The 21258-nt window shown below is 37.9% G+C and overlaps 1 protein-coding gene across 2 annotated transcripts in view; it reads left to right on the top strand.

The window, feature by feature from the left end:
- CTDSPL2 (CTD small phosphatase like 2) overlaps positions 1 to 14178 on the top strand; it is a 72515-nt gene extending 58337 nt beyond the window's left edge. For both annotated transcript variants that reach the window (XM_037910759.2, XM_043523758.1), the window contains 5 exons: positions 3290 to 3352; positions 3457 to 3536; positions 7164 to 7290; positions 11471 to 11566; positions 12065 to 14178. In XM_037910759.2, coding sequence (XP_037766687.1) covers positions 3290 to 3352; positions 3457 to 3536; positions 7164 to 7290; positions 11471 to 11566; positions 12065 to 12130 — 432 coding nt within the window. In that variant the 3' untranslated portion in view covers positions 12131 to 14178. The remainder of the gene's footprint in view (positions 1 to 3289; positions 3353 to 3456; positions 3537 to 7163; positions 7291 to 11470; positions 11567 to 12064) is intronic.
- The last annotated feature ends 7080 nt before the right edge of the window (positions 14179 to 21258 follow it).

Here is a 21258-nt window from a genome sequence, read left to right as displayed (position 1 = left end):
GTGGACACTCTTATTTTGGTACAAGAGTGACTAATTTCAGTTTAGCTTAAATTTGTTCCTAATTGACTGAAGGGTATACAAAAATAAAGCTGATTTAAATCAAAATAAAAGTGCACAGTCTTTTGCACCAGTTTAACTAATTGGTTTAAAATAACACCTTTACTTAAACTGGTGCAACTCTATATGCAAACAAGTTTGTAAAAAAGGTAAACAGAGGACAATATCCCCATCCTAGCCCTTTGGTAGCCTTCCTGATCCTGGTGTCCAGGATCTCATCGCTGCTCAACAGTAGTAGAAATTTCCATTTGCCAATTGTAAAATCTAGTGTCACAAGGCTGGTGGTATATGACACTTTAAAATCCTGTCTAAGAATCCGTCGTCTTAATTAAATTTTTGATTTTCTGCCATGTTCAAGATGTAGCAGCTAAGATTATGCTGGGTAATACTGGTGGTTTGCCATTTGACGGTGAGATTTCTTTTTTGTGTGTTTTCCAAAATGAAGTACAAATGCAAGTAGGTAATTTTCATGACTCCTAACCTAGTGCTATAGGTATTTCTTCAAGCCCAAACCCATATAATATAGGTTTCAGAGTAGCAGCCATGTTAGTCTGTATTCGCAAAAAGAAAAGGAAGACTTGTGGCACCTTAGAGACTAACAAATTTATTTGAGCATAAGTTTTCGTGAGCTACAGCTCACTTCATCGGACACATTCAGTGGAAAATACAGTGGGGAGATTTATATACATAGAGAACATGAAACAATGGGTGTTACCATACACACTGTAACAAGAGAGTGATCACTTAAGGTGAGCTATTACCAGCAGGAGAGTGGGGTGGACGGGGGGGGGGGGGGGGGGGGGGGGACATTTTGTAGTGATAATCAAGGTGGACCATTTCCAGCAGTTGACAAGAACGTCTGAAGAACAGTGGGGGGAGGAGGGGGGGAATAAACATGGGGAAATAGTTTTACTTTGTGTAATGACCCATCCACTCCCAGTCTCTATTCAAGCCTAAGTTAATTGTATCCAGTTTGCAAATTAATTCCAATTCAGCAGTCTCTTGTTGGAGTCTGTTTTTGAAGTCTTTTTGTTGTAATATTGCGACTTTTAGGTCTGTAATCGAGTGACCAAAGAGATTGAAGTGTTCTCCGATTGGTTTTTGAACGTTGTAATTCTTGACGTCTGATTTGTGTCCATTTATTCTTTTACGTAGAGACTGTCCAGTTTGACCAATGTACATGGCAGAGGGGCATTGCTGGCACATGATGGCATATATCACATTGGTAGATGTGCAGGTGAACGAGCCTCAGATAGTGTGGCTGATGTGATTAGGCCCTATCATGGTGTCTCCTGAATAGATATGTGGGCACAGTTGGCAACGGGCTTTGTTGCAAGGATAGGTTCCTGGGTTAGTGGTTCTGTTGTGTGGTGTGTGGTTGCTGGTGAGTATTTGCTTCGGGTTGGGGGGCTGTCTGTAAGCAAGGACTGGCCTGTCTCCCAAGATCTGTGAGAGTGATGGGTCGTTCTTCAGGATAGGTTGTAGATCCTTGATGATGCGTTGGAGAGGTTTTAGTTGGGGCTGAAGGTGATGGCTAGTGGCGTTCTGTTATTTTCTTTGTTGGGCCTGTCCTGTAGTAGGTGACTTCTGGGTACTCTTCTGGCTCTGTCAGTCTGTTTCTTCACTTCAGCAGGTGGGTATTGTAGTTGTAAGAATGCTTGATAGAGATCTTGTAGGTGTTTGTCTCTGTCTGAGGGGTTGGAGCAAATACGGTTGTATCGTAGAGCTTGGCTGTAGACAATGGATTGTGTGGTGTGGTCTGGATGAAAGCTGGAGGCATGTAGGTAGGAATAGCGGTCAGTAGGTTTCCTGTATAGGGTGGTGTTTATGTGACCATGACTTATTAGCACCATAGTGTCCAGGAAGTGGATCTCTTGTGTGGACTGGTCCAGGCTGAGGTTGATGGTCGGATGGAAATTGTTAAAATCACGGTGGAATTCCTCAAGAGCTTCTTTTCCATGGGTCCAGATGATGAAGATGTCATCAATGTAGCGCAAGTATAGAGTAGGGGCATTAGGGGACGAGAGCTGAGGAAGCGTTGTTCTAAGTCAGCCATAAAAATGTTGGCATACTGTGGGGCCATGCAGGTACCCATAGCAGTGCCGCTGATTTGAAGGTATACATTGTCCCCAATGTGAAATAGTTATGGGTGAGGACAAAGTCACAAAGTTCAGTCACCAGGTTTGCCGTGACATTATCGGGGATACTGTTCTGACGGCTTGTAGTCCATCTTTGTGTGGAATGTTGGTGTAGAGGACTTCTACATCCATAGTGGCCAGGATGGCATTTTCAGGAAGATCACCGATGGATTGTAGTTTCCTCAGGAAGTTAGTGGTGTCTCGAAGATAGCTGGGAGTGCTGGTAGCGTAGGGCTTGAGGAGGGAGTCTACATAGCCAGACAATCCTGCTGTCATGGTGCCAATGCCTGAGATGATGGGACGTCCAGGATTTCCAGGTTTATGGATCTTGTGTAGCAGATGGAATACCGCAGGTCGGGGTTCCAGGGGTGTGTCTGTGCGGATTTGTTCTTGTGCTTTTTCAGGGAGTTTCTTGAGCAAAAGGTGTAGTTTCTTTTGGTAACCCTCAGTGGGATCAGAGGGTAATGGCTTGTAGAAAGCTTATGCTCAAATAAATTTGTTAGTCTCTAAGGTGCCACAAGTACTCCTTTTCCATATAATATAGACACACATACACATTTTTACTGAGTTACTAGGTATGCTTATGTTTTGTCAGCCTGGGGCATTTGAATTGGTGGAACTTCTTTATTGGCTTCTGATACCCGTGTATCAGATGTGTAATTCTTAATGGAAGAAGGTCATTGAGAAGGCTGACTAACTAGATGTTGACACTCATCGTCTTGTAACGTGTGGCTGCTGACTGACAGAACCTGAAGCAGATTGATCAGAGTTGCAAAATACAATTTTTAGTTAAGAAATTATTACCTGGTTCCTGTATTTTTAAAATGATTTCTGACTGCATCAAGTTTTCCAGTAAGTCAGTTAAAGATTACTTTACCATTTTACCTTTTCACTCATATTGCAAGTTAGTTGAAATATTTTGAATACTCAAATATTACTATATGAGTAATTTATCATTTCTGTTCAGTGTATTCATAATGACCATTTTTCTTTAATAATCTGTACAGACTGTCTATAGCTTCAACTGTCCCTACAGTAAAGCCACTTCGAATCTTTCTGTATTATTTATTTAAATCCATCTCTTATTTCTATAGGTTTATGTGCGGTTAAGGCCGTTCTTCAGAGAATTCCTGGAACGTATGTCTCAGATTTATGAGGTAATAATACTTACATATGTCCCTGAAATTTTTTTTATATTATATTTACTCATTTATATATGAAGCTAAATAATGATGCAACATTTTCCTCCTCTAATTTATAGATCATTCTTTTTACTGCTTCTAAGAAGGTGTATGCAGACAAGTTACTGAACATACTAGATCCTAAAAAGCAACTGGTCAGGTAAACTTGATTAAAAACTCGTATAAATATCTAATGTTAGGATAACTGATTTCTTAATTATAATTTTATGAAAAATAAATGGATCATTACACATTAACTTCTTCGTTGTAGTGTGCCTCACTAAATTGACCTAGTGTGTATGCATGAAGCGGGAAAATGAGAGGTAGAAAGGTAATTGAATTATTGTACAAGGGATACTAGCGACATAAATCCTAGCCATTTTTGTACTCCAGTCTGACGCTTAAAGCGTATGTATCCCTTGATCCATCATAACATATTTGAGATTTACTCATTACATCCGATGAAGTGAGCTGTAGCTCACGAAAGCTTATGCTCAAATAAATTTGTTGGTCTCTAAGGTGCCACAAGTACTCCTGTTCTTTTTGCGAATACAGACTAAAATGGCTGCTACTCTGAAACCACTCATTACAAATGTAATTCTTCTAGCACCTCTTTCTCTGCTACATCATCAATATTTGACTCATTTTTAAGTGTATATCAGGAAAACCAAATTGTTTTTGTCAGAAAATAATTCATTATTTGATGACTTTTTAAAATGACTTTTTATAGGACAATTCATAAAACTAATTTTAAATCTATTATCTGCAGGATCAAAATATTTGCATCTTTCATTCAAGCATGAAATGATTTGTTGATGATTCTGGTAACCGTTATTTAGCCTTATTCATTTCCTAGTCTCTTTACCTGAAGCCTGGGCTATGATGTAGGGGAGTGTCTTGTATTGCTCAAGAATAATTCCTCAAGATTTTTAAGGAAATGTTGGAGGGATTTGCATAGTGATCCTCATCTGGAAGGATGACAGACTTTTTGGATGGGAAAGCTGAAGCAGAAAAAAAGGAGAAATCCTCAGGGATCCATCCGAAATGTGATATCCTTATTAAAGGGAATAAATAATTTCCGCTTTCTCTGATTAGGGAATGCAAGATACTATGCCCAAGAGCTCATTTGTAAACTTCTTATTTGCATCATGTTAGCTCAGAAAACAGGGTGAAATCCCAGCCCCATTGAAGTATATGGAAAAACTCCCATTGACTTCAGTGAGATCAGGATTTCTCCTGTTGTTTTTAAAGTATGGAACACCGATCATAATTTACTTTAAGACTTTAAAGATATATTATCAACTTGTTTTAATTCAAATATTTTATACTTTCTAAAACTTCAGTATTCTAGTAGCATTTCACCTAATTGATATTTTTATGTAAATACTAAGCACTGTGGGGTAGGGACTGTCTTTTTATTACCTGTATGTACAGCACAGCAGAGCCCTTGTCGATGATTGGGACACTTACGTGCTATAGTCATACAAATAATAATAAAGGTTTACCGTGTATAGATTCTGCATCCAAGCTAAAGCTATATTTAGGCCTGGCAGAATTTGATGTTAATTTTTTTCATAATTTGACAGATATCTGTTTATTTTTAGGCATTTTTTTCTTTAATTTTTGTTGATTTAAGTTTTCACGGTTGCAGGACGTTATGGGAAAGTCCGATAATAGGGTTCTCAGACAGTAATTTAATGATCGCTATTAAGATTCAAAAAGTTAAAGCTTTATAACTGTTAAAACACTAACTGTCAACATCCCATGTCAAAATATATAAAATAAATACCCTCAAATCAAGCTCTAATAAGTTTTCAAGCAGCATTTTTCTTACTTTGCCTATCTACATTTTTTGATTATTAACAATGCAAATTTTTGTTGTTGGTTTGTGTGTGTGTGGTGAAATCAACATTTACAGACATTTACTAATCCTGCCAACCCTAGCCATATGCTAGCCTAGCTCTAGGAATTATGTTAGGGAAGTTGTATGGCCAGTGTTGTACAGAAAGTCAGACTAAGTGATCACAATTGGCCATTCTGGCCTTGGAATCTATGAGTTTATATTTAAGGACTATAAATACAGAAGTACTTTTTATCTATTTATGGAATCTAAACTGTGTGAGTTTCAGTTAAATAGATCTTCAGTATTGGTGTGTGGAATCTGGACATATTTCTTGTACCTTTTTAAAAGGCGTTTATTCACAGATTCACTACTGTTATATTCATCATGCCAGTGTCCTCCTTAACATGCAGTAATAATATTCTTTTTGGACTCTTTTTAGGAAACCTAAACAAATGTTTTTAGATGCATTTTATCTCATTTAGTCAGCATTATAAATTTGTTTTTGATGAAAGTCTTTAAATATAATCAAATATGAATAACATAAATAGTAATTGTAAGTATTAAAGGAATCTGTCCCATCAATGTGTGGGAGGTTACATGGCTATCTCATTCTTAATGGGAGTAACCTATGTAATACTTCACAAGTCTCTGAAAAAGTCTTTTACAGCTCTAATTTTTATGACTCAGAATGCAATTTTAAACTTATTGGGACAGGATAGATATAATGGAATGGGCTGGTGCATCTGAACTAAATTCTAAGAATTTGCACTGGATCCACACTTGTGATTCATATGCCACTGAAAAGCTGACATCAAGGCTTGATTAGTTTTGACTTTAGCCTAAAGGTAAACTTCTCAGGCACTCCACACATATGACTCAGAATTTACATATCAAATTGTTTGTCACTGAGCCGTCAGCTTATTTTCTTCCATAGTAACAGTGGGAGCTCCACCCCTTTGTGAAATTAAACATTTCAGATACAGCTTTTTTTTAAAAATTTTGTTTAATCAGGTTTCATAAGTTGTTGAGCAGCCTTAGAGAGATTGTCATAATAAGAAAATTTAAAGCTTAGAAAGATGCACTTAGATTGTAATATGATTTTAATGTAACCTATATTTGAAAGTCAGTTTATTCTATAGTTGATAAGGTGATGAAGCTTCAGTTGTATTTTTAATACTACTTTAAACAACCTGACTCCTTGAGCACTATCCGAACATTTCTAATTATTATACAGCCTCTCTCTGTTGAATTAAATGGGAGCAGGGTAATTGGGGGGAAAAAAGCAGTTGATGGAATGTTTTGGCCTTGAGGCTTTTCTTAAGTTGTTGTAACTGAAATAGGTTAATTGCCAACACAGGTAACATTCAACAGAAAACATTCCTTCTAATATTGTCTATTTTGGCATGTACAGGGATCGGGAGGCTCTATTCTCTACTGGTTAGAGCAAAGGACTGGAAGCCAGGGTTCCACTGAGGGGCTAACCCCTGACATACTATGTGACCTTGGGAAGTCACTTGAGCTCCTTGTATGCCTCTGTCAGCTCATCTGGAAAACTGGTTAAAAAGCAGGACCTCACTGACAGCCAGATGCTGCATCTTAACTGTCATGGGCAAATGAATTACAAAAAAAAGTACAGAATTTTATTAATCCCTCTCTTTGGTTTTAAACATTATATGTTTAGAGAAACACACAAGTTCCATGTTAAGGCATGGCAATACTTGAATATAAGGTCTACCTATTTGCTAAGAATTTTGATGATGAAAGAATAGCCCAAAAGAGAGAGTCTGTTTATAAAAGGGCAGGTTCTTAAGAAGAGCTAAGCACATCAAGAAAGAAAAGTTAAGATTTTAACTTCCATAACAGTTGGCAGCATTTAATTTTCCTTTTCTCTGTGCAACATATTTTTTAAGTTACTAAATTAATTAATTTTCCTTTAACCCATAGGCATCGACTTTTCCGTGAGCATTGTGTTTGTGTACAAGGAAATTATATAAAAGATTTAAATATCCTTGGTAGAGATCTTTCAAAAACGATCATAATTGATAATTCACCACAAGCCTTTGCCTATCAGGTAAGCATTTTTGTGATAGTCACACTTTTTAGAATTTGTAAAAACCTTCTCTGAAAATGAAAACAAAAACTTTTAATTTAACTAGGTAAATTCAGAAAATGGTAGGTGTAAAAAAAAAAAAAAAAAAAAAGTACCTCACTCATTTGTAATAAATTCACCTCAAAATATGTAGGGTACTTTTTTAATAGGAACATTTTTGCATTTTAGGTGTTCCTTGAGCATTTCAAAAATAGTTTAATTTTAAAAAATAAAATAATGTAAGTGAAAAGAATTTCTGTGTGGCAAACGTTCTTCAGAATACTTCACCATACTCACAACATTTCCTTTGTATTTTGATTATTTTTAATTCTTTAACACTTTTACTCAATCAATTACCTCTTTTAGAAATTCAGCAAATTCCAGTCTGTTAGGACTACTCTGACTTGGGCCGTGTTCACAAAATACACCCTTTCAGAACTAGTAGAAGAATTATGAGCAAACAAATTGCTGATTGAGGTGAAGTGTATACAACTATCAGACTCCTGTATACTAGAGGTGTTCAAGATGCATTCCATGATCCAGATTTAGTCCAAATATATGCGCGCGCTCTCTCTCTCTCTCAGATCCAGTCTCCATAATTGTATAGACATGAGGGAAATGGAGAGATTAATCTCCAGAGTCCCTCTACATTAGAGAATAGAACTAGTGTTGAAAACAGTAGTCTGCCACAGGGGGGTCTCAACCATTTTCAGTACCTGTTCAAAAGCTAGTGATACAGTTTTGTTGTCTATAAATTCTGCACTAGTTCAGGGAAATCCACGGCTCACAACTGATGTCAGCACGATTCAGTTTCATATTGTAAGCTGGGCTTCTGAACCAAGATCATGATCCAGAACACACCTGAAGTTAATTGAAGGAAAGGACTTTTTCTGATGTCAATGAGTACAGTACAGGTCCTGATTTTGCTCCCGAGATGTTTCCTGGATTTGGCGGGCAACGAAGATCATGTTGGTTGTCCCACGGGATGGTCTAAAACCGCACTGAGATTCCAGCAATATTTCCTCAGCAAGGGGAAATAATCGATTTAAGACGATACGGGCAAGAATTTTCCCTGCTGTAGATAGCAAGGCAATGCCTCTATAGTTTCCACACTTGACTTATCTCCTTTCTTAATGATTGTAACAATGTTAGCGTTTCTTAAGTTGTCTGGAATCTTCTTCTAATACCAGATATGAAGAAAAAGTTTGTGGAGCTTCCTTACCAGTTCTTCACCTCCAAACTTGTAGACTTCAGCTGGTATGCCATCAGGCCCTGCTGCCTTGTTGTTCTTAGTTTGCATAATGTCTCGTGTTACTTCTTTGAGGGTGAGGGGGGTCAGCAAGAGATTCTTTTTCATGTTGTTGAGGTATAGATTCGATCCTGGCATCAGGGACAGTTGACTCACTGTTCAGGAGAAACTCAAAATGCTCCTTCCATCTGGCTTTGCTGTCCTTACAATACGTTGACTCATCTTGGGCTCGGAGTGGTGTGGATCCATGGGAGCATGGACTGTAAATGGCCCTTACTGCCTGAAAAAAAACAAAACTACTCATGTCATGTTTATCAGCATAAAGCTCAATCTCCTTGGCCTTTCTCGACACCACTTATTTCTGATGTCATGGATTTTCCTTTGGGCTTCAGCCTTGAGTTGCTTGTATGACGTTTTTTTCTGCTGGTATGATGTCGTTTTGCCACATGCGATGAGCTTTTCTTTTCTGGTTGAGCAGGCCCTGAAGCTATAGGGCTGTAGGGTTAGGTGCCGCCACCTTATGTGCAGGTTCCAGTCATTCCTGTCATGGAGTCAGCATAGAGGAGCATGATCTGTGATTAAGGAGAAGGGGCTGCCCAGCAGGTAATATCGAGGGAGTCCACAGCCCACTGAATCACTAATGCCTTCTTTTCAGTAACTGAGTGAGCCTTTTCTTGATGGAATAGCTTCCTGCTCAGATATAGGATCAGGTGTTTTTCCCCCCTCCAAGTTATGCAAGAGCACGGTGCCAAGGTCAACATCCGAGGTGCCTGCATGTAGTATGAATGTATGGGAAAAGTTGGGGCTGATGGGTTTCAGCCGCGGGGCCCTGCGGCCCCCCGAAAGGGCTTGAGACCTCCAGCTGAGAACTGCTGCCCTAGCAGACTGATGGTTTTATTCGTAAACAGCTGGAAAATGATTGCAACTCCCTGGAGTTCTGAATGCCTGAAGGGGTTGAGAAAGAAGTTTTCTCTTGCGAGGATGGGAATAAAGGGATCTGTCAGAAATCCTTCATCAGTTTATTAGTGCTCAGGTACTTCACTGGTCCCAGCCACTCTAATAAATTGTCTACCCATAATATCAGATAGGCATTGAATTTTGAGATGGAGTTACCTTTCCTGAAATTGATGCAAAATCGAACCGTCTGGTTTGGGAACCACAACTATGGGGTTCTTCCATTCGCTTTTTGACTCCCTGATTATCCCAACCTCCTTGATCATGACTTCTCAGACTGTGTCCCACCACCTCCATGGTAAGGGCCTGGGGTTCTTCCTGACACGTTAGCCCAAGGTGGTTTCTAGGTAGTGTTGGATTAACTGTGTTCTCCCTGGGCAGAACTAAAATACAGTAGCAAAGTCATTGGTCAGTTGGAAGAGTTGCCTCCTCTTTACAGCGGTAAGTGCCTAACCTGCAAGAGTTGGTGTCGGGTTTTGGCCACTGGGTGTTTGGAGTCCTAGTTCAGGCTCCGTAGGGAAGAGAGTGAACAGCAGGTTTTCCTTGTGTCTTCTAAGGTTTAAGAAGATTCACATGGTAAATTTTGGTTTCCTTCCTTCTGCCTGTCATTTTTATCTCATCATCCACTGGCCCTTCCTGTTTAATAAATTCAAATGGACCCTGCCCCTGGGCATTAACTTTGACTCGGCCAAAGGAAGCAGTAAAAAGACCTGGTCACCCGGGTAAAAGACCCATAGTCATGCCCCTCCATTATAATTTTGCACCTGCACTTATTCGACCTTTCTTAAATTTCCTCTGGTGAACACCCCTACGTCCCTGAGTCATTCCCATCGTTGTATGATGTACTGAATCACACTTAAAGCACCTATGTCTTGTTCCTCCCAGCCCTCTCAGAGCAAGTCCAAAATTCCCTGTGGCTGGTGGTCATAAAATATCTTGAAGGGAGAGAACCCCGTAAAGGCCTGCAGGACCTCCCTTATGGTAAAAAGGAATGGTTAGACTAGCCAGTCCTAGTGCTTAGGGTCATAACTAACAAAGCGTTTCAACATCCCCTTTGGAGTTTTATTAAATTGCTCCAGTAGGCTTATTAGTGCTCAGGTGGTACACTGGCTGCGGGTGGTACACAGAGGTTTTCAGGGACTTGCGCTTCAGAAAGGCACATAACTTGTGCATCATCTGGGAGGTGAAATTAGTTCCTTTATCTGTTAGTATTTCTTGGGGAAATCCCATGCATGAGGAGCTTCAAGAGCTCTGGGGTTATAGCCGTAGTTTTCACTGAGCGAAGGGGAACAGCCTCTGGGTACCTAGTTGCTTAGTCAACAGTTACTAATATGTACTGGTGTTTGGATGCAGTTATTTCCAGGGGCCTCTCTGCCTTTTGCATGGTAATATCCGTATAAATTGTCCGTTAACAGTCAACATGGGCAGTGGGTTTCCTCAGAAATACTCAAATGGTCCAAAACGGTGAAATTAAAAATGTATTTACTCTGTATGTCAGAATTAATGCTGTTAGGTTTTGAAGGAATTTTATATGTTCTAAACAATTACCAAAATACAAATTTTGTCAGTTTTATGTCATTAATTTCAGTGGGCAGCTGTTAAACTCAGCTTCACTTGTGTATGTAAACTGGGGTCAGCGTTGGTTTTACAAAAGTCTGCAGTATCTGCCTGTATTTGAACACTTTCTGAACATTTCTATGTATTTCAGTCCAGCAGAGGTTTTAGTGCTATTTAGGTCAGCACTGATGTAGAGTATCACTAGTGTTCCTTTTTAACAGTTTTGTGCAAAGGAGGGAAATTTTTTACAAGTGGATTTTAAAACAACTTCTAGAACAAAAAATATGCATTGTTAAGTTCTGTTGGCACAAAATATATTTTACATAAAATGCACTATGTCATCAGTGGTCTTTTCTGGAGATATTCATCATAAAAATTAACATATCTGTGATTTTATTTTAGCTTTCAAATGGAATTCCTATAGAGAGCTGGTTCATGGATAAAAATGACAATGAACTCCTAAAATTAATTCCTTTTCTGGAGAAACTTGTAGAGCTGGTGAGTAATGTATTCATCTTTTTTCATATACACTCTAGGTAAAATTTCAAAATAGTCTAAGTGATTTAGGAGCCTACATCACTTGGAAACTTCTGAAAATGTTTTACTTAGGAACTTTCCAAAACTGTCTTGTCTGGACAATAATCCAAAATATGTATAGGGAGTACTTATTTTGTTAGTAAAAAGCAGAATGTATTGGATTGAGTACATGGCTAGAAGATTAGTTCCAGCTCTGACACTACCTATGGGACCTTCAGTTAAGTGATATGCCTACCTGCACATCTGTTTCCTCACTTGTAAAACTGAGATTCTACTTATCTCACTGGGTTTTTGTGAATGTTAATTAGTTAATGTTGTAAAGCTCTTTGAAAATATAAATCACTGTAAATGGTGTTGTATTATTATGTATACTAACATAATTTAAAAACATAACTCTTAAAATCTGACATGTAGATACTTCTATTATTTTAAAAACTGTAATTTTATTTTTTTCTGCAGAATGAAGATGTCCGACCTCACATCAGAGACAGATTTCGCTTGCATGACTTGCTACCCCCAGATTAAAAACCAAGCCTTTTATCAAATTACTGAAGGGGGAGAAAATGCAGGACCCTTTTGGACTAAAACAAAAACATTGCCATTACTGTTGAAATTTTGCATTTTTGTACCCCGTCTTGCTTTTCTTATCTTTGGTGCCCAACAGTAATCAAGGGTTACAGAAAGAGACTTTCTATATCTCAGATTGAATACATACAGTACAATACAGTAGGTAGGCGAGAACAGAAAAGTCTTTAGAACTAGTGCAACTCCAATGAAATTTTTTTATGTACAGGACATCTGCAGTTTATAAAGAATTCTGTTTCTGCCACCAGCAGTTTGACCTGTAGAAACACAGGATTTTATGATATAACAGAGATTGAAAATGGACTCTTATTTTCTCTCTGTTCGGTGCTCTAAGTGGGTTTGTAGCCACTTTTCTGTTACTTTAAGATTCTCATTTCAACAGGAATGGCCAGTAAAAGTTGTTTTATTTTTCCTGTTAAGGTTTATAACCTTTTTACATTTTTGACCTGTATTAGCTTAGAATTTCATTATGCATTCCTTTTAGTTGAGGCGCTTCATAGTTTTTCTGGAAATAGCCAAATTTTATTAGTTTTTTATTATACAATTGAATGGCCGTTTTCCTGCTTTGTCTGCCTGCATACTGTATATTTGTTTAAAAATATTCTCTAGTTTTAGTCCATGTAAGTTTCATTTAGAAATACCTGCATTTATATTTTGTTTCTGTAATATTCTACTGTAGTTGAAATCTTTTCAAAAATCAAGAGACTGGCTAGATAAGAATATAAGAATTACTAATATTCAGAATATTTAAACCATTGTGATGGCATGTACTCTGGACAGACAATATCTTGCAGTGGCACGCTCAATTGATGGACAAAGAATACCTCAGATTATACTGTGCATACAAATCTTTAAGGAGAATTATTTGGTCACCTGTTGGGTTTGATGCAAATCAATTACTGCTGCCTTCGGATTCCTCCAAGAATGAAGTATTCTGCACAGTGGCTCAGTATTTTAAGATGTTTTGCATGGGCTGGTGGTACCTCCTGTTATGCTGTTTGTTTCAATCAGTTTTAAACTTTGTGTAACAGTGAAGGTACCTAATAGTAACTATGCATAATCCTGTGATACAGTACACTCCCATGCCACCAATGCAGTTAATATGCTATCATAGTGGTTTTCTATGCTATATGGAAATAGTCTTCAAGCCTTGGTTCTCTAATGCAGCTACCACAAGAGGTTGATATTTTTATAATGGTGTGTACTCTCCTTTTCAGGAGGCTTTTTATGGAAGGTATAATTTGTAAAAGTTAGGATGCTTTGCCTCTCGACTGCATTAACATGCCACAGGCTTGGACTGTTTTTGTGTAAAGGATGTCACAGAACGGCACTTTTTCTAAAGAGAAGTTTGATATTTTGTATGCTTGTTAAGAAAGTACAGTATTGGAAATTAAAGGTGGACAACTGATAATTGAGAAGTATGTCAATTAATTTTTTATGTATATTACCTGTTTACTTGTACAATTTTATTGTACAAATTACATGCAGCTTCATTTTCAAATGAGTCCTTAAAATAAGGAAAATCTTTTTAGGAAAACATTTAATTTTGTATTTTTGATTTTAAAAGGCATGAGTTATGTCAACTTTTTCCAGTGTATTAATGAAGATTTTAACTTTTCATCAGGTTGAGTGTTTTCTTACTATATTATCTGTTGTGTATGTAGCTAGCACATTGTGTCAATGAACTGTTAAAAAAAATTAGCATGTAGAGCAAGCCTGTTTTGTGGAAAATCCGTATTCATTAAAAAAAAAAGTCATCATGGCAGATTTTCTGCAAAAAAAAGTGAAAAGCATTTGCAATTCAGAATACTGTTTTTTTTTTTTTTAAATTTTTTTTGTATTTAAAGAAAGGTATTTTGCTTGCAGGAAAGAAATACTACAGATTCATTTTAATGAGAATCTTTTAAATGTATTTATCTTTAGGGCATCTGGGCATCTTTACGCTGTTTGTCTTATGTCTTTATTGAAATAAAATGTACATAACATTACCTTTATATATGCTTTTGCGCAGACGTGTGAACCCCAGAACTACCCCCACCCCTGCTGCTTTTATGCTAATATAATGGATACCCTTACAGATTTGAAAATGGTCAGTTTGTGTTTGAGTTGCTGCAAGATTCTCCCACAATTTTTAAATTATTATTATTTTTTAATCTCCCTCTCAAACACAAATCTAAGACTTTTTAAAGTTAATTTAACAATGAACTCCTCTTCAGAATGGAACTTCTTCCAAATTACCATAAATAATATGCTATACCTTGTTAGGATTTTTTTTATTCATTGCTAAATAAATCTAGCATAATGGAACTACCTTGAATAAGTTAATCATGGACATTCTCTGTCACTCAATAAAATGGTACAAGGTTTCCACCAATTAGAATCATTTTCCTAAGCATTTGCATTCTAATTTACGCCATTTTGAGTAAAACTGTTACAAAATTGGTCTTTTTGGTTAAGCCAAAGTACACATTTCATTTTATACATGTATCTGTGTCATGATTTCAGATCACTGAGGAAAATTAGAATGTGAGATATTGCAATCTGGTTTCTAGGAAATGTAGGGAAAATTGGTGATTTGGTACTACCTAGATGAACAACAAAAATAATCTGTATAGACTGCTCCATAATACATATTAAATACTTGAATGTTAACATGCTGCAAATCTGATTTTTATAATTATAATCCTGCTTTGCTGAGAGAATGTCTTTTTAAAAAAATTAAGCGTATAAAAATGTCAGACACTTCTGATCTACATAATCTTTCCATCTTGTGTTCTTAGATGTAATCAGATTTTTTCCCGTTTTTCATTTTGTTGGATTCTATGATGGGGTGGAATGACAAGAATTAAATACTACTCTGATCTTAGAATATCATACATAGCTAATTACAACCCATAATTATTGCTGATAACTGGGTGGGTTTTGGGTGTACAAGGTATTCAGGCTTTGGCCCTTTTTGAGTTACCTCACTATTATGCAATTAATCTTGTAACTGTATCACTTACTCTGATTTTCTTGTTTTTAGAGAATTTATCAGAGGCATAGCATAACATCCTCTTTCTACAGTAAATTCTTGGTGATTTTATTTGCCGTCTTTCACTACAGCCTGCTGTTTGTATAGTGCTTTTACGTGTTCTGCACATGTTCCAGTCTAGCTTTGATCATTTTTACTTCTGACAGCAGAACTATGCTCGGGTGAAAGATTATTACAGTTTCTTAGGATTTTGCAACATGCAATATATGTGGAAGCTTTTTTTTTTTTAATTTAACTGTTTATGTAGAAGGGTAACTGCCTCGATTTTATTGTTTTGTTTGTTCACATTCAATTATTTCACCTTCCATTTACATAGTAAAATATTTTCATTATTACTCAGAAACTTTTAAAAGTCTGAATTTTTTGAGGCCTGATCAAATATTGATCAAAGGCATCCTTCTGTTGGCAGTTCTTTGTCAACCAAGTGTAAACTAAGGACACTGTGTCAACTTCCCTAAGACCCCGATTCAAGCATTTAAACACTTGATAAAAGTTAATTATGTGTTTAAGTGCTTTATTGAATCACGCTTTCATTCACAGAGCTTGTTTTGGATATTTGACAAACATTGTACAAGAAAGTAAACAGTCATGTGTGCATCCATTTTCCTTTGCTTTCTCTTCTGGCCCTAGCTTCCTTGGAGTGTTCGAATTGCTAATCACCTTACTTTATTATTCTTTGTCTAAACATCTAGCTCCATTCTGTTATCATATTACAATTGATTCTAAGTATTACAGGTCATTTGGCAATTTAACTTCAAATTGCTAAGTCATCATCTGATGATACTTGATCAGAATTGACAAGAATATGCTTTCTTTATTTCTGACATTGAAACCGACAGATAAGAATTCATTTCACTTTCCCATCACTTTGTGGGTTCTGGAAGGCAAATGGGAGTAGTATAAACTTATTGTTGTCACTAAAGTCAGCAGCTGTGAGCCAGAATTAATGAGCCATTGTCATTTTAGCATAATTTTTCTAATCCCTTTAAGTTTTTAAGAGCTAAAGTGGCCCCAATTTGGGGCAGCACACAATCTATTTTGCACCACTCCATTGGTGCAAAGCACTCCTAAATCCAGTGGATCCAATCAATAGAGAGTCTTACCTTCACAGGATTCTTGGGTTGCAGAGCCATAGTGAGTCCCTGTGGTCAAGTTATGGGATATGGCTATAACATCCATCTGCCTGGTGATCTGTGACTAAGGTACTATCCTTCCCCTATGATTGGGGATGACTAGCACAGAATGGAATTGGGGGAATGGAATAGCTGACTTTGCACCCTCCTTCCATCCCACAGCACCGCCAAGTACTCCTTGATGGCAGCTCGATGTGGCCCCTATTATAGAAGCCTTTGTTAAACTAATAAACTTCAAAATTATTGAAATATAAAATTCTAGATTTAGAGAAAAGATGCTTAACAGGATAACACTACCCATAGCATGTATGTAGATATTAAACCTGCTACCAATTAAAAAACAAAAAGTGACCAAGTCTGACTACTTGTCTTCCTGTACAAATTCAGACTGACAAGTTGCGTTTCTACATTCTCAGCAGGTGCAGAGAGAAACCAATCTCAATGCTTTTTTTTTATTCCATTGATAGTAAGACTTCAAAAGCTGCAGCATTTTTCTAGTGTGGAAATTATGTATATATACGTGGCAGGGGAAAGCATGCCATCCAACTAGTCAACAATCGTTCCGGTTATATAAAAGCAATTAACCCCTTCAAGATTTTTTTAAACTACTTAAAGACTGACACAGAGGTAGATTAATGCAAGAGCTTTGGATCTAGGCCCTGGTCAAAAAGGACCCAGATGGAGCAATGAGGTAGGGCAGTGGTTCTCAATCAGGGGTAGCACATATCCCTGCGGGTACACCGAGGTCTTCCAAGGGATACCTCAACTCATCTGGATCTTTGCCTCATTTTACAACAGGTTACGTAAAAGCCGCTAGTGAAGTCAGTACAGACTAAAATTTCATACAGACAATGATTTGTTTCTACTGCTCGATATACTATACACTGAAATGTAAGTACTGTATTTATATTCCAATTGATCTATTTTATAATTCTATGGTAAAAATGAGAAAGTCAGCACTTTTTCAGTTAGAGAGTGCTGTGATGCTTTTGTATTTTTATGTCTGATTTTGGAAGCAAATAGTTTTTAAGTGAGGTGAAACTTGGGGGTACGCAGGACAAATCAGCCTCCTGAAAGGGGTACAGTAGTCTGGAAAGGTCGAGAGCCACAGAGGTAGGGTACTAGACAGCCATGCACAGCTGATTGATGTTGGCCAGCTGCCTTGTGAGGTAGGCTAAACTTCCTCTTTTGGGAGAAAGACAACTACTTGTCTGGGGGAGGGAGAGGTGCCTCAAGGTTGTTTTTCCCCCCTTTTTTTTAGGGCGGTGGGGAAGTGATTTTAATGGATTAGCATCCCTTTACCATTAATCTATCCCTGACTATACAAGTGTGTATAGGATTGTAAGTGTTAATGGTGTTTTCCAGGCTAGAAGAAAGATGAGAGCTTACAATCTACGTAAATATGTAAAGAAAAGTATTTCTTCTGAAGTCATTCACCTGAGGTTAGGTTTCAATAGTACAGCCTTTCTAGGAGAAACTAAAGGGATGCACTCAAGGATTGCTTAGTCTAACCATGTGTCACTCTAGATTTACACCATTGTTCCTGATACTGAATATTTAAAAAAACCAAAAACTTTAAATGAACCAGTGTGTATCTGATAGGAAGTAGCATACCTGTATCATTTTGTTTACTATAAATTAAATATCTCATTATGCTGTTGATATTTTTCAGCACAGGCTGCAATCTTTTTCTCTCTTCTTGTGTGGGGAGCAGGCAAGGACAGATGGATGAAGGTGAAGATTTATTCACTTGGTCCACTGTTGAGGCACATAAAATTTTAGCTTGCTAACCCTGGATGGTAACATGAAACAATTTGTTTTGTTCTGATTGATCCTTGTGTCAATTCAGGTACTGAATAGTGCTGAATCCCAAGTAGGTATTTTTATAGAGAACTGATCTACCAATTTGTGCTGCTTCTGACAACACTGCTAATACTAAGAATCACAAGATTTGTATTAAATATTTGTTTTAGCTACTATATTGGGATTTTTAGCCTATGTTAATTCTTTCAGCTGGCATTTATCAGCAAATGCCCTTCCTGCCTACACTCCCTGCAGAAACAGTTTTCTTCAGAATATGAATTTTATGTAACTTTTAGGCTCTAAAATCGGAGGAAAAATAAACTTGTTCTTTTTTTAAAAAGTCAGTAATGGAGATCAAACAAGAAAAAAAAACCAAATACATGTACTTTATCTGATAAAATTGTTGTAGCGGGTTCATTTTGATTAGTCTTGATTTGATTCTGATGTTATATATTGTACACGGTCCAATGCATATCTTTTATATAACTATCATAGGGCTTTAGGTGAGCAATTCTGACCTATATTATCTTCTAAGCAGGAACCTTTAGATATGGAAAGCATTTATATTAAATGAGAGTGTGTGGCCTAGGAGATAGGAGGGAATTGAAGTCCGAGACTCATAATTCTGCCACTGATGCAGCACGTGATGTTTGGCAGATTATTTTGTCTATCTGTACTGTAGCTTGCCCTTCTGTAAAATGGGAATGATACTTGGACGTTTTAAAGCAATGTGAGGTCCTGGGTGAAATGTGCTATAGAAGTGCATAGTATTTTTATAATTAACAATGCCCTCTTCCCCCCCACCCCATATTTCGTGGTGGTCTCATAAAGATGACTCCTACCATGGAGCTTATGAAAATGTGTTTGAACTTGATGGTTTTAACATTTAGTTGTGTCTTTGCTTCTATTACTTCTGCTCCTATGCCAGGTAAATGGGCAACAGAAGAGGAAACCATGTATTTTGAAGTCTTTTTTTCTCCAACTGATTAAAATAGATCTTCAGAGCATCTTCCAGTTGTTAAAAGCCAGACTGATAGTGTCTTCAGAGGAAGAAGAAATTTCCCATTATCTAATTTTCCAAGACTTTTTTCAATCTCTCACTTCAAGCAAAGCCACAGAGAAAGAGCTAGTGAAAGAGCACGTTCATCGTCTTTCCAGGAAGTCAAAAAGCCAGTATCCTTTTAAAAAGCATAGCAAGGAAAATTAATTCAAACATGATGTTTTCCAAAAGCTCACACATGTATATGCAAAGAGATTCAACCACTTTGTATAACTACAGAAAATATTTAAATGCTAATAATGTATTCAGTGCTACACAAGATGTCGTTTCACAGTTGAGGAGCGTACACTTTACAAGACAGATACAGTAAAAAGATACATTCATGTAGGAAAATGAAAGGTTATACTACTAGGAACAAACAATGTTAGTCACACTCATAGGTTGTAGGATTGTGTCCTGTAAATGTGACTTACATTCTTTGTTCTTAGATATATAACTTGTGATTCTGAAAAAGGATGTGGGGTGACAGAGAATAAACAGAGGTTTCTTACCTTGTGCAGTAACTGAAGTTCTGCGAGATGTGTTCCCCTATAGGTGCTCTACTCTTGATTTGAGATTTTCATTAGCAGTGTCCGTTTGGCCCACGCACATGCTGTTGGTATCCTCATGCCCTGCACCGAGGCTATGTCAGACTGCACAGGCAAACCACCCCCTCAGTTCCTTCTCCACCACTGAGTCTCAGAAGAAACTACGAAGCAGAGGGGAAGGAGGGTGGGTAGTTGAGCACCCATAGGGGGATACATCTTGAAGAACTACAGTTACTGCACAGGGTGAGTAATCTCTCTTTCATCTGTGAGTAGGGTCCCTATGGGTGCTCCATTCTTGGTGACTCCCAAGGAGTATTCCCAGAAGGAGGGGAAGGGGCTTTCAGAATGGAGTCCATCACAGAGGCGAGAACTGCATTGCCAAATGTAGTGTCAGATCTGGAGGCATCAACCAGGATATTGTGTCTAGAGAGAAGGCATGCACCGAAAACCATGTAGAGGCTCTGCAGATCTCTGAAATAGAAAATTTTTTAAGGAGAGCCATAGAGGTAGATTGTGATCTGTCAAGTGCGTCGGTAGAGGTGGAATGTCGATACTACAGTAGCATACTACAATACACTTGGAAATCCATTTAGAGAGTCTCTGGGTAGAAATGGCAGACGTGTCTGCAACCAAAACAAAGAGTCTAGTGGATTTACGAAATGGTTTAGTTCTATCCAGACAGAAGGATAAACGCCCTCGTGACATCTAGAATTGGAAGTATATGGTTTTGGAAGGTTGGAAGTATGTGGTTTGGGAAAGAAAACTGGTAGGTATATGATATGATTCAGACGAAATTCAGAAGTTAGTTTAGGTAGACACCTGATCCTTGTAGAATATTGTGACGTGGGGGAGAAGGTCTGCCATTAAGGCCCCAATCTCTCTGACTCTGCAGTCTGAGGTAATAGTCACTAGGAAGGCTGTTTTACGAGATAAATCCAATAAGGAGCAGGTGAACGTCAGTTCAACAGGGTTTTCGGAGGCTTTTGAGAAACAAGTTCATGTCCTAGGCAGGGATACGAACCTTTATCTACAGGAAGACATTCCCTAGGCCTTTTATAAATCCTGCAGTTGTGAGGTGAGCAAACAGAGAGAACCCCTCAATAGTAGTATGAAAGGCTGTTAGGGCCACCAGATGAACCTGGAGGGAATTATGAGACATGCTGATTTCTTAAGATGTAGCAGGTGCTTGAGGATGAGCGAAGCGGGGCAGATTCAGGAGCAGCATCGTGGAGTTCACATCAGTGGCCAAATCATGTCTCCTTTTGAAGGTAAGACGTTCTGGTGGAAACTTTTCTACTATTTAATAGTATGTGTTATATCTCACAGAGCAGGATGACTCTAGCCCTGTAACCATTAAGGGAACGACGCCTTCAGGCAAAGAATGCCCAAGTTGGGATGTGTCAGAGGACCAGAGTCCTGGGAGAGGAAATTAGCAGCTGGGAGATTTATCGGATAGAGAGCAAGATGAAACAGGTAAGGGAACCATGCTTGCTTTTACCATATCAGGGCTA

This window comes from Chelonia mydas, chromosome 10 (genome assembly GCF_015237465.2).
Source record: "Chelonia mydas isolate rCheMyd1 chromosome 10, rCheMyd1.pri.v2, whole genome shotgun sequence".
NCBI classification, from domain to species: domain Eukaryota; kingdom Metazoa; phylum Chordata; order Testudines; family Cheloniidae; genus Chelonia; species Chelonia mydas.
Note: the sequence above shows the minus strand (reverse complement) of the source record. Positions and strands in the feature narration are given on the sequence as shown.